The following is a 15063-nucleotide window of genomic DNA, read 5'->3' on the forward strand; positions in this document are numbered from 1 at the left end:
GACGCTAATCATACGTCAAAACGTCTCTGCATAAGGCGGAAAGTGTCTATTTTGCCTTAAAAAAACAAATTTCCCATAGATCAGATAGCTAGGGATGCGCACGAGACAAAATTTATGGCTGTCTCGACTCGAAAATGTGCTGTGAAAGTGATGTCTTGACTCGAAAAATATATATTTTTCTATTTGAAGAGCCGTGTCTCGTCTCGAATTTTGTCAGGAAAATCATGTCTCGAATCGTCTCGTGCGCATTCCTACAGATAACTAACAGAATTTCTCCAAGTACTTGGTTTTTCAAAATTTATGCATGGTTACTTTCGCTTTGGTATGTTGTACTGGCTATTAAACACGTTGCCCATATGCATTGATACATATTGTGAAGTACCTTATTGCCCACGCAATGGACTTCTTCATTACACATTTCAAGAAAATGTAATGCATTTATTAAAATCCATTCAATTCACAACTCCAATTTTTTAAAAATCATCTTTGGTGTACAGAGATGGCCAAAATACTTCTTAAACTATTCAGTAAACTTCATCAAATTGTAGAAAATGGATCACTACTGAACAACATGTAATTTCTTCCTGGACACAGACCTCCGAAGGTAACTGAACGGCGATGTCACCAATGCCCTGCACAAAACTTAATTGAACAGAGCAATTGTGGCAGATTCTGGTGATTCTTTTCAAGAAGTGAACAAATCTATACCAGACGATTTGAAAGCAAGACGTTGCATCCAGGTTGAAGAACCATCCTAGACACGAAGGAGGTTCATCGCCATTGACAAAATCATTCTAGATGTGGAGCAAGTCAACACCGAATTTCCACTGTTGAGATTTTGGAATAAACACTATTGTCGTCGACCCTAACCGTATTGAGGATACACAGGTTAAGCATTGCAAGTTACGTTCATCATTTCATCCTATGTGGCAAATTACAAGTTGTAAACATAATCATAATCACTATTTTCCACAACACCAAGAAAACATCCAAGATCGACATGGATTTGAGAGACACTGTGTTTAAAAATCTATGTTACCTTCCTTTCTCGCTACTCTCCTCCTTTTACCTTCTAGCAAATCTAATATGTTCTCTCTCATTTTATAATTGTTGTGTTTCATTTATGCTGTCCTTAGGATAATTGATGGAATTAAGGTTGCATGGGACATTTGTAAGGTTTCATCCCTTTAATTTTAGAGTTTCCTCTTAGCTACAAGAACTGATATCTCTCCCTCTGCACAATATCTTTCAAAAGCTTATGTTCTACACTTTCTGGCTATATGCAGCACAGGAACTGCTTCTGTGTGCTATCCTCTATATTGAGGCCTGAGAAGATAGGATGGCAAAACACGGATTTAAAATATATGTAAGTACAATGAACCGAATCAGCATTGGAGATCTAGCAGAAAAGTAGAATCAATGATACCAGTGATATCTGATGGGTTAACATGAGAGTGGTTGAATTTATGAAGCCAGTATTTCATGACGTAGAAAGCATGACTGAAAATCAGATAAAAGGAGTAACATGAATGATATTTCACACTTTAGAAATAATATTTAAAATACCCTCATTCTTTTCTTTAAAAAAATGATGGTGATGAATCGGCGAGCCAATCATATCATAGCAAGATCCACTGGAAAGCATTTAGCTACCCATTATTTAGATTGACATATAGAATCAGGATTTAAAAATGTTTTGAGATAATTCGTATTTTCTTTTTAAATATTCATTGTAGGCCTAACTAGAAAAAATATTCTTGATAAGATTATGAAATTCAGCCTATAGATACTTTCAAAGAGCGTTTGTAGTGACGATAAACAATTATTGCTGCTGAGAGGTCGGAATTTACTTGACAACACAATCTACTATACATTGTCACATTAGTGAGGACACCAGCTTTAATTTCTTGAAGAGGGCAAGCAGAGCGTCAGAGACATTTTGGAGAGGCAACCTTTTTTTGTACACCAAAAAATAGTTTTATATCATTTGACCTATCACGATACAACATACCGTACCTAAAGTCCAGTCGGGGAGGACAATGATGCCACCATCTTGAGGGGCATCCATCCCCATGCTCCCTCTAGTTTCGTCACCGTATCACAATCTTTGACAATTTTGATAACTGCTCTCACAATTCTTCCTCTTTCTAGACCAGGTATGACAACAAGCCCTAATTAGTTTCATAATTTCAACAATGTATGTATATTTAGAATATAAAGCAGAAATAATTTACTTGGTGACAATTATGGTAGTTCCAGTTTCCTCTTTATGCTTTAACACTCAATTTGCACTATATTGGGGGCCGCGGTGGCTCAGTGGTAGAGCGTTCACCTCTGGTGCTAGGGGTCTCGGGTTCAAACCCTGCTCCCGCCAAGTGAACTTTGTGGTGGACAAACACTGTGTGCGTGGGTTTTCTCGGGGTTCTCCCACTTTCTTCATTCCACCATTTCATTCATTACTCATCATCACCGTCTCCTTTAGCCTAACCGGCATAACCGTGGGACGTAAAACTCAACAATTTCATTTCATCTTTTCGTACCATATTTTGGAAATTTACAATTTTATTTCACGTTACCAAACTCCGAATTCCTCCATCCATGAGCTCCTTCGTGGCTAAGTGGTTAGCGTACGCGCCTTTGGCGTGGGAGACCCGGGTTCGATTCCCGGCGGGAGCTCATGTGGTTCGGATTCCACGTTAATCAGTAGGTCGACGTCTCATATAGCCTCGCTGCTGAAAGGGACGCTAAACTAAAAATCAACAACAACACAACTCCTCCATCCATGTAAAATTAGAAACGCAAGAGATAAATAACATTTTCATTTACATTAATTACATATTTCCCTTAATCACATAAAAGTTCTATCTATAAAATTTACAAATTTAATTTCAAGTTTATCGTAGTTCAAATCCTCCTTTATACTATGTTATCTTCGACAGAATTGAAAGCTCCTGTGCATGTATTCTGATGTGATAATTAACTTTATAGTAATCCTAAAATTGGAAAGTGAATTTTACAACTTTAGTAGTGAGAACAAGTTCTATTCATTATCACCTTCGTGCTTGACGAGTTATTCTCACCAGTGAAGTTATAATTTCAATTTCCGATTTTCGGATGTCAATAGAACTTGAAATTATTTCAGATCTGTATTCTTTCTCTGGCCGAACAAATTTACAAATATACAAGAACTTAACTCTGTGTTTCACGTTTATGTCTTTGGTGGAATATCAATACTTTTTGGAAAAAAGTTTAGAATGATCTTCTTAGTATCTAAAGAGATAGATGGACCATTATGTATTAAATTATGATGAACATTTAATCGTTGTTCTACCTTTGTTTCCCAATTTTACTCCCTTGAAGGGAGAAATCAAAGTTTTTGCAGTTTGGTTTCATTTACTTGTTACTTACTTATTTCCTACTATTAAATTTCTAATTTCCATATTTACTAAAAGGACACTATGTTTTTAATCATTTCCATAAGCTACGTGTTCAAATGTGGTTTTCTTTGGTCTCTAATTTTCCCCTTTAAGAGGAAAATTTGTAGTTTTTGGATTTTCTACCTTTATTTGTATCACAAAATCTACATTTTTACCTAATTTTAAGTTATCATCTTTACAGAAAGTAATAATAAACACGTCACAGGTGTTTGACGGTTTGAGAGATTAAACATGAGAATCTTTATATAGATCACAATGTGTCACATGTTAATGACATATTTGATTTCCATTTCACTACTTTCATGGGAAGCAAAATTATGAATGTTCGAAAAAGATCTGAGATGCGTTGTGTAAATAGACACACGTGTGCCCCAGCTTAGAATAAGAGAAACCTTGGCTTGGAGAACGAGTTTTCATGCCCAAAAGATTGATCGGGCTTTAGAGTTACACCTCTGTAACTACAAATATGACTTCAGAACTGTAGCCAGTCCAAAAATGTAGAGGGGGCCGGTAGAAGTTAGGAGGGGCCCGATCCAACCTTATTAGAGTTCATCACCATATTATAGTTCATTTGCAAGCCTACCGTGAAAATTTTAGGGGGGAAGCAAAAATTTAGGGGGATCCAGCCCACCTAGACTCCCCTTGGATACGGGCCTTATGAAGGTATTAGATGTTTTACGTAATCATTACGTAGGCAGTATAAACAACTTTCAGCGAAGATCGAAGACAGTATATCTATTTCCAGTGACGGATTTAGCCCGGGGCCGGGGAGCACAGATCCCCAGTTTTTTCCGGTGACAAAAATAATTTATTATTTATATATTTTTGAAAGTTTATAGTAAACTCTTGATATATAGTCAGAACCCTATCATAGTCAGGGTTCTGCCTGCCCAAATTTTACATTCTAGATCCTCCACTGGTTGTACTGTAAACCTGTTGGTCTCTCTTCCCTTGTACAAGTATTATTAAACACTCGTTCCCTGAAATAAAATCGAACTGAACCCGAGCCTACGTGATATGTCATAATTAATAAACAGTTCGTTTGTTTCCTAAATGAAAGGTCAGAAAAATGAACTAAGTGAAAATGTGACTAACAGATGACAGGTGTTAATTTGTTATCCACCAGAGTATCATGTTTAAAATTGGTAGAGTTATGTAATTAAGTACTTAGCTCTGTTTAAGTATATAAAAATATATACTAATAAGTGCATAATATGCTACAATAGATCTTTCGAATTTGAATAATTAGATCCATCTTGCCATAATTCGTCGATAGAAAAACTCTATAACATAATTTTATAGTGATAAGAACAATACGTATTGAACATTTATTAAATTTTCGTTTCAAATAATATGAATTTCACAATGAAATTATAGATGTGTATATTGAAAGCTAATGAAACACAGAGGTGGTTCTGGCTCGGAGACACCCGAGCAATTATTTATACCTTTTTGAAAGTTTATAGTAAACTCAAGATAGTTACCATTATTTAGGTCCTGGCTGCAGTGTTGCCAGACCAGTCAGTTGGAAAAGCAGGAGATTCGAAGATAAAAAACAGGAGAAAGCAGTAGACACATACAGTGGTGGCGTTTGAATGTAAATCCGGGGGGGGGGGGCAATAAAATTTGCCATTATTAAGAGGGCAGTAGTCAAAACAAGCAATCCAGAATTCATTTCCGATGAACTACGTTGAGCAAATGAAAGTGAAAAGTCCCGATTTATATTAATATTATTTGATACAAATATATGTGAAGTAAAACGTAGTGAAAGAGCAAAGTGGGGTGGGAAAATGTTTTTTTGTGCACGTAGCGATAACGTAGCTATATTGTGCAGTCACACGTGACCGTGACGTAAGACAATTTCTTGCTGACGATCGCGGAGAAACGATCTAAGCCACTCTTCCAGCCCAAGTCCCAATTTAAACAACACTTACTTGTAAATCTTACAGAAAGTCATAAAAACGCTAACCATAATGCATATAGAGAATGATGTAAAGTTGTATTCTTTGGATTCATATTATAGAGCTCTATAACTATATGTTCTGCAGAGCTTTGTGTATTATAACAGAGAAATTTCGTCTTTTTTTGTGAGGATACACTGAATAATTCAATATTAATAATAATAATATTTCTTCAACTTCTCGAAGAAAGGAAAAAGCAGGAAATTGTTCACTTTTTCTTTCGCAGTAGATCAGTAGAACGTAGAAAAAGCAGGAGATATGCAAAATCAGTAGATCTGGCAACACTGTCTGGCTGGCGTCCCAGTTTTTACCTTCTAAATCTGCCACTGTCTATTTCTTCAATATTGCACAAATCTTAATTTATGTACGTAAAATAAATTAAGTATTAATTTAACTTAAATGCAATGCTATGTTCTCATAATATTACAAAATCTATTTGCTTTTGATTAATCATGGTATTTGTGATTAATTGTGAGGCAAAATAACGTTTTTCTTCATGATTAAGGTACGCGGTGAATCAGGTTTTCGAGAATTTCGAATTATTACCTAATGCCAGTGTTGCCACCAGTTGTCCTAGCTCTGGAGTGGGCTGAAAAATAGTACCAAATTGAAACAAAAAGGGCTGAATTCATTATTTTGTATCAGTGTAACACATGGCTTTATAACACGGAACTAAAAGAGGTAAAGTTTTAGAACACTCCTACCCCTCTTCCAAGAGTGCAAATCAAGAAAGTGCTCTTTTTAAAAATTATTTTTTTAAAAACATCCAAATAGGAGGACCCCGAACAACCGTGGAAGTATCCGAAACTTTTCTCGCACGTAGGAAGTGTAACAGAGAGCGCAAATTAAAAGAAAAACAGTTATCATCTTCGGTATGTATTGTAAGGAAATCAAACGCTCCTCTATTTTAGTGACCAATAAACCAAAACGGTATTATAGCTATATATATATATTAACAACCTCCTTACGTCGTGTCTATAAAGCATGGGGATATTTTAGTAGTGACGTAACGAAGCTGCTACTACTCATTATCAAAAATGAGTAGGTAAATGTTTAAAGGAGAGGATAATCATAAAAATTATATAATTCATTTAACTTATGTATTTGACTACTTAATGTCATTGTGTTAGTGTGTGTGTACTGAGTGAATATGGCCTAACGGTTCAGATCGCAGATCGTTAAATGCCTGGAACTTAGATCACGATCAACACACATAGCTGAGGCACACATACCTTGGTTATGCTGTGACTGTCTGGAACGCTGACTCCTTACTGCTTGGCTCTGGATCTCCCTCGGGACAAGGTTGATGGCTGCGCTTTGTGTCCACAGATTGCCAACTAAAGACCAACCATTACTCGCTGATATATGGTCGTAATTGAACGTAGTGTAGATCAACCCTTGATCTACTTGTGATCTCCAACAAATCTCAGACCTATGTTAGACTGCTATGGACTGATGATCCACTGGTCCACTTCTGATCCAGATTCTCTCTAACTCGGGGGTTTTTGTTGTCTATTTCAGACGATGGAATTCGTCATGTTGTTCAATTGTGTTTACCTCAGCTATTGGTAAAACATTTGTTTCAAACCGTATTACATCGTGACCAAATTCCCAGACTATTAACTTCCGCGAATCTGAATGTTGTGCCACATTCAAATTGTGTCAATGTTAACAACAAATTGTATTACACATTGATGACATTACAAAGCTGACATTACTGTTCTTGGTTTTCATCTTTACATAATCCGACGAGTTGGCGTCTCGCCAGGATTTCAATAATAACATAACAAAAACACAACCATGTGTAACAACTTACATCAACAAACAAACGCACGTGTCAATATGACATAATCTAACATCATCGTAACATTTTAATCTTTTAACTTTAATTCTAACAAATCTTTATTCCAATCATCAAAAATAAAATATTAAAACCAATATACCTCTACATGCCCCTCCTTCAAAACAAGGGAACTCCGTTCTCGACTAGATTTCTACATAGAAATCGATTCAACATTTAATACAAAATAATACTTTTTAAACGAAGAATCAATATTTTAAAATCGTACATAACTCCCATCACCTATATTTATCGTTATTCATATATTCATTCATATCATTCATCGTATATATATAACGAGGAACAAATCAATTATCCCCGAGTTCGTCTGTAAACAGTACGTTATAATAAAACATTAAAATATAAATTATTGCACCTTATTCTCGTTTATTTCACAACCTAAGGAGGAGGATAGACTGTAAGAACAATATAAGGTATGTAAACAGACATTTGTAAAAATGTAAAATCGGTCCAGGGTCCTAGACCCATCCCTGAAAGACATCACAACACATTACTACTAATAATTTTAAGTCACAATAGTATCGATGTAGGAAGAGTCTTACTGACACTTCCGCGGTGGCTCACTAGTAGAGCGTTCACCTGTGGTGTACGGGCTTCCAGGTTCAAACCCTGCTCTCGCCAAGTGAACTTTGGCAGGCCCGTATCCAAGGGGGGTCTAGGGGATCCGGGCCCCTCCTAAATTTTCGCTGGACCCCTAAATTTTTCACGGTAAGCTTGCAAATGAACTATAATATGGTTGGATCGACCCCCGTAACTTCAGCCGGCCCCCTTTCATTTTTGGGCTGGCTACCGGCCTGATACTTGGTGATTTCAACCAGTTCTACGCATGCGTTGAAGTTGGCGTCTCGGCTAATCTCATTTCGTGAGTGACTGTTGCTATAGTCAGATTGCGTTTGCCATTGCTCTCGTGTAAGTGTGACATAGAAAGGCAATTCGTAGATTTTACGAGGTATTAGTGATAACGTTACAATTTTGAAAGTAACTTCCATTGTTGTGTATTTTTATCTGAAATAGGAATTTTAAAGCCACTTACTATTGAAGTGACTCAAAACAATTTTATAAGTGCTGTTTTGAGTCACCTTTCGGTTTAGCATAGTAAAAGCGGATTCATTGAAAGTAATGTAAATTTTTTGAAGTAGACTTATGATAAAATTATAATAGCAATCTATGAATATATTGAACCAACAACTTTTAGTTAAAAATCTAGAAATTAGTCACTCTCAATGTATCCTATAAAGTAAATAAATAAACATTAATTATTATATTAGAAAATATTTATAGATTAGAAAAAAGTTTATAGCAAGGAAACAATGAGTTTTACTTCAAGTCGTAAAATTTACGAATGTTTAGTAATAGTGTACTACAAAAACATATTGGTGTTCCCGGATTAAATGGCGCTAAATTGGGTAGAATTGTATCAACTTTTTCACAAAAGGGGCTGAAAATGCCAGCGTGGTACCAACGGGCCGATGAATGACAAAAAGGGCTGAATTCGGCACAATTGTACCAAGTGTGGCAACATTGCCCAATTCAATCATGAACGTTCTTTTCTAGGGACAGTAGGTCTTTTAATACCAGATAGCAGAACCAGGCAGTACAATCTTTTAATACCAGATGGTAGAACCAACCAAAGATATAATGAAATTCATCTTAATTAATATCACAATTGACAATGTTATTTAATTTTCCACAACACCGAAGTTTCATACGAAATATCGTACAATTACATTACGTAAACAAATTATAATGAATTTATTACTACCTATTTCTTGAAAATATTACGATAGACTTGAAGCTTTTCTACTAACATTTACGCTAGGAGACATACTGTTATCTATTGTTCGTAATGATAACTATAAGCATGCATTTTCTGTTCGTTACAATAGGCTTACCTTGTGAGTATTTAATATCATATTTAGTATTGTATTACTAATATAAAAGTCACTCTGTTGTATCTGTAACGTTCTGAGAAAAAAGAAGTTAAAACAGTGAAAAGAAATAACAGTGAATTCAGAAATAAAAAATGGTTTGTGGACTGACATGGGAAAATATAGTTTTCAGTGGCGTCGACTTGTGCAGTAGGCAAGAGCACATGAAACACCAAACATCCTGCCCCTTTTATTGCTTCGTAAATATATAGTACTATTTAGAATATTATATTGTCGTTTCATTCCTACACAGAGAAAAATCCGTAACCCAGACGGCGGTATATTGTACAAATATACGGAATCCTCTTACTTACTTAAAAAATCAGTATGGAGCATACGTTATCCATATGCTACATACACACTGCCCTTAGATGTTACACCATGCTATTGCAGGATGTCTAACATCTAACAGTCTTCCGTATATCACATACATACGCTTATGTTACATTCGCCAGCTACATGTTATATACGTCCATTTGTATGTGAGATTCTAACTGCCTATATTGTTTCATACGGAAATACGTATAGATGGAACACAAACGGAAAATATTGTAAAACATGTGTTTTCAGTTATACGTTTGCTGTATGTTAAGTCCAAAAACTACAGGAATTACTCATGTAACCTACAGTTTTAAGTACGCCACATATTTTTCTCAGTGTACTCTCAGTTTGCCTTATCCCTTGAGTACATGCATTGCATCATCACACCACGTTCACAACAGATCTGCGAGCGTGTAGTACTGTAGGAAAGTGCGGGCAGCGGAGCGCAAGAACTGCGGTCTCCTGACGTTCAAATGGAGATTTGAACGAGGAACGTTGGTAGCTCTTGATGACGAATTTCCAGTAATGTGGCGCTTTGAACAGAATCAAAGAATGAACTCACACAATTTAAAATAGAAGAATATAATAATATATAACTCGTTCTTTCAATCAGTTATCTACATTTCTTTTTATCTCAGTTTCTTGTAATGAAAATAAGCTAATGAACAAAGTTACGGCATTCCGAGATCGTACCAAGGCTAATGGGAGGTTGTGAGCTCCTTCGTGATCAAGCGGTTAGCGTACGCGCCTTTGGCGAGGGAGACTCGGGTTCGATTCCCTGCGAGAGCTCATGTGGTTCGGATTCCACGTTAATCAGTAGGTCCTCGTCTCATATAGCCTCGCTGCTGAACGAGACGTTAAACTCAAAATCAACTCAGCCAGTGAGAGGTTTAAAACCCTTCCCGAGAGATTCTTAACGCAGAACAAAATTAAATTTTAATTTACGAACGAGAACAAAATTAAATTCATATTTATTTTCAAGATTTCTTTTTAAATACGTATAATCTCTGATTTTTTTAGGCTACGGTTTTCCTGCCAAAATAAACTGAATATTTGTAAGAAAAGCAAATAGCTTGTCGATACATCTGTATTTGGTAAAATTACTAAAATGGTAAAATCTTAAATATTGAGTTGATTTTGAGTTTAACGTCCCTTCCAGCATCAAGGCTATATAATACGTGGACCTACTCATTAATCTGGAATCTGAACCACATAAGCTTGACTTTTCTTTGGAATTGATTTTTCTATACAATATAAGACAAATTCTGACCAAAGCATATATTAACTAATAAATCATGGCGTTACAGTTTCGGCAAATTAACTTTGCCTTCATCAGACACATTATGAAATAGAATTTCTAAGACTTCAGTTTATATACTTCTTAAAATGAGAGAAGGTCATATCTATGAAGCAATCAGATTTGCCCTTTCATTTTTAACAATTCATAATTAATTCGGTAAGTTCGCCAAACATTCTATCACAATTCGTTGGCATTATAATTTCTATTAAAGCTCATAATAATCTTTTAGATAAAATTCACATTCGCTCACTTTTGATTGATTGTATTAGATTTTGGAGTCTTTGAATATGTTGTATATCTTCATTAGATTCTAGTAGCTCTGGTGTTTTCCTTGTTTGATTGATTTCATAAAGTGTCCTATGATCCTCATTTGTAAACCATTCCGAACCACCGGAATAGTTTGTTCAGAACGACCACTAAGACGGCGTCCAGGACTTTTAATGTTCACTGTTGAACCTGTTTCAATGAACTTTTTCGTAAGCCTTCGAACTGTTGATCCATTCCTTGCCTCATTTCACCCTAGAACCTCGCGAAGTCAAATGACAGTTGCTACCTAACTTTCTCCGTTCTGATTAAAACTTTTCACAATTACTACGCGTTGCGCTATAGTAAACTGCTCCATGAGTAGACACAGGCTGAAGAAATGCGAGAAATTCAGACTAAGGTGACAATTGGAATTTTTGTGCGAAGAGCAACAATACAAAACAATGTCGGCAACCGAGAAACAAAAATTTGCCAGACGATCCAAAACCTGTGCACTTTTCGAATTACCCTATATATTGTTACTTTCATTGATTTTTATAGTTTTTCTTATTTAGAATACTGAAAGAATTCTAGAATTACAACTTTCTAATGGCTGTGAACGACTGAAAAATTATGTTACGAGACAACACTGATTGTTTTGTATTAGGCAAAACCAACCTCGAAATGATCTGCTTTGCATTTAACATATATAGCACTGGCTGAAATGCTCATTCATCGCAAGAGGAGAACATATTTATTAAAAATACAGAAATATTCTCTTGCTCCTCAGAAGCAAAATTTTCCATAAGGGTGGGCAACATACCCACTTATTTTTAATCTTTTTTATCCGCTTTTTCCCATGTTTATATGTGGTTATTTTTCATTCTATTCCTCCATTCTCCTCTATTCTTGCCGTCTTTTCTATTTTTCTCTCCCTCAGGTCATCTTATATCTTGTTCTTCCATCTTATTTTAGGTCTTTCCCTTTTCCTATTGCTTCATCGTTTCTCAGGACCGGATTAACCCATCTGGACGCCCGGGGCTACAAAAAAAAAAAAAAAAAATATGTGGTCCGTGGTATTTCGCCCAATACATTTCTGTGAAGGTACAGTAGGAACATTAAGGAACTATATTTCATATTTTTGGTATATTTTATCTTATAATGATGATTGTATCTTGTATGATTCTTTTTAGACAGCACACTGAGGTTTTGATCAGACTGGAGGCCCCAGTCCACCTGGAGCCCCGGGGTTATAGCCCCGTGAGCCCCTCCCTTAATCCGGCCCTGTTGTTTTTTCATTCTACATGTCCCAGGCAGTCTTGTCAGTTCGAGTAGGTACTATATATATATAGGGGAGAGGTGGGCAATGGCGATCACCTAAGAAAAAAGGGTTATTACGTAGTTTCATTTGCAAAATATATTGAAACAAATTTGTAAATACGTACTCCAATCCTTCTACAATAAGTGTGTAAAATAAAAAGAGGCTCATTCTTTCAGTTCGGGAATACGATTGACAAACTCAAATTGCTACTTTGGTCGTCATTCCCATCACATGTTGGTAATGGCGATCACAGTACAAGCTTAATAAACACACATAGTTTCATAGCCAGTTCAAGTTTTTTTCTTTTTCTTTTTCTGCTAAACTGCGCCTTCGAAAGACTGAGAAACGTCAACTGAATGTTTTGTTGACTTTTTTTCAGACACGTCACAGATATATCCACGTGGTGAGTCCACAACAGTATAGTCAGCATGCACCCACGATCCACAAAGGTTACACCGATACCAAAGTTTCAGTGTTTGACTCAAGTAGGCGTATTACCTTTCTTAGGTCTAGCCTCTTTTATAATTTTTGGCTGGAGAAGTATTCCAAATGTTTCTTAGGATTGGCGATCACCATGATGATAAACTGATCACGTTGATCGGCATTCCCAACATTGCGCCATTTTGAAAATTGAGCTGGTTATACTGTAAAACGTAGTTTATTGGAAATATAACTATGTGTCGTGCATTAGACGTAAACATGACATTTTATGAATATTAGTAACTTCAAGATCTTATAACTTAAAACTGTACGTATCGTACAAACACCGTGTGCGTGGGTTTTCTCGGGGTACTCCAGTTTCCTCCTACTTTCTTCATTCCACCATTTCATTCATTTCTCATAATCACCGTCTGCTTTAGCCTAACCGGCATACCGTGGGACGTAAAACTCACAGATTTCATTTCATTTTTGTACGTATCGTGAGTTGAAATATGCAGATCCTTATAAGAAAATCCACAAAAACAAGTTTCAACACGCTGTAGACTTCAGTCTTCTCTGACAACTTTCTCGACAATACACAAGAAACTTTGCTACAAGAGGCAGATGACAGTATTAGTTTGACTTCTCCTTGGGTCACGCAAGAGGGCAAAGTGGGCTGATCACCATTCCCTATATATAGTAAAAAGTAATCCATTATTTTGCCAATAGATTGTTTCAGTGATCTGTATCTCGCGTCGTATAAATCCGATTGGGTTCAACGAGATGGCGTTCAAACGATGAGATTGCGTACTACAATCACTGTTCAGATAGTTGTGATGAGTAGACTCAGTGTTGTGTGAGCGCGAGTCAAAATGGACACTAGCAAAGAGAAAATACGCTATATTTTACATTTTTTCTTCGATAAAGGCGAAAACGCTGTCCAGGCGGCTGCAAATGTGAATAGTGTTTATGGTCCTGATACTGTAACAGCCAATCACGCGCAATTTTGGTTTCGTCGATTCCGTTCCAGTAATTTTGACGTCAATGATGCACCACGCACTGGAAGGCCAAATGTCGAAAATATCGATAAAATCATGGACATTGTAGCGTCCGACCGTAATGTAAGCACTGTGCCGATTGCCCAAGAGTTAAACATTGCACAAGAAACCGTGTGGAACCATTTGCATAAGGCTGGATACAAAAAGAAGCTTGATGTATGGGTGCCACACGAGTTAACACACACACACAAAAAAAACCCTAATGGACCGAATTTCCATCTGCGAATCACTGTTGAATCGCAACAAAATCGACCCATTTCTGAAGCGGTTGGTGACTGGCGATGAAAAGTGGATCACTTACGACAACGTCACGCGAAAACGGTCGTGGTCGAAGCGCCGTGAGCCGGCACAAACGGTACCCAAGCCAGGATTGACGGCCAGCAAGGTTTTGCTGTGTGTTTGGTGGGATTGGCAGGGAATTATCTACTATGAGCTGCTTCCCTACGGCCAAATCCTTAACTTGGAACTGTACTGTCAACAATAGGACCGTCTGAAGGCATAATCGCCCAGAAGCAGCCAGCTTTGGCCAATAGCAGAGACATTGTGTTCCACCAGGACAACGCCAGGCCACAAACATCGATACTGACTCGCCAGAAGATCCGGGAGCTTGGTTGGGAGGTTCTTATAGTCCGGACCTGGTACCGAGTGATTACCATCTGTTCCTGTCCATGGCGAACTCGTTTGCTGGTGAAAAATTCGCTTCAAGAGGGGCTTATGAAAATCGACTGTCTAAATTTTTTGCCACTAGGGACAAGGGCTTCTATGAGAGAGGCATCATGATATTACCTTCCAAATGGCAACACGTTATCGAACAAAACGGCGCATATGTGACCTAAATCGGATCATTCTAACTATGGTAAGTCAAGCCTTCAATGTCATGCCAAAATAATGGATTACTTTTTACTACACCAGATATATATAAATAATTTCAAATGGTTCAGTCGTTTTCTCAGAATACAATTGCAAACAAAGTCACTTTCATTTTTATTATTTATGTGGATTTTTATAGAAAATGATTCATAATAAATACTAATGTTCAGAACAAATATAATTATGATTTATAGAAACGTGGAAAGTTCTCAGGGTGAAGCCAGAGAGTTTCTCCAGAAGGCTAGTTTTTTCTTCGAGGGAATTATCTTTCTACGTACTTAATATCAAACCAAAAGTTCTCTTTCGTAACAGTATTAATAAATCACCATACATACATACGTAG

At 36.7% G+C, this 15063-nt stretch overlaps 1 protein-coding gene across 1 annotated transcript; it reads left to right on the top strand.

Moving 5' to 3' along the window:
• The first annotated feature begins 13664 nt into the window (after positions 1–13664).
• Positions 13665–14135, top strand: LOC145661125 (histone-lysine N-methyltransferase SETMAR-like). The gene has a single exon (XM_081726575.1). It carries the CDS (start codon positions 13665–13667, stop codon positions 14133–14135), a length of 471 nt encoding a protein of 156 aa, XP_081582701.1.
• Positions 14136–15063: the final 928 nt, after the last annotated feature.

This window comes from Thermobia domestica, chromosome 9 (assembly GCF_964235325.1).
Source record: "Thermobia domestica chromosome 9, izTheDome1.hap1.1, whole genome shotgun sequence".
Taxonomy (NCBI): domain Eukaryota; kingdom Metazoa; phylum Arthropoda; class Insecta; order Zygentoma; family Lepismatidae; genus Thermobia; species Thermobia domestica.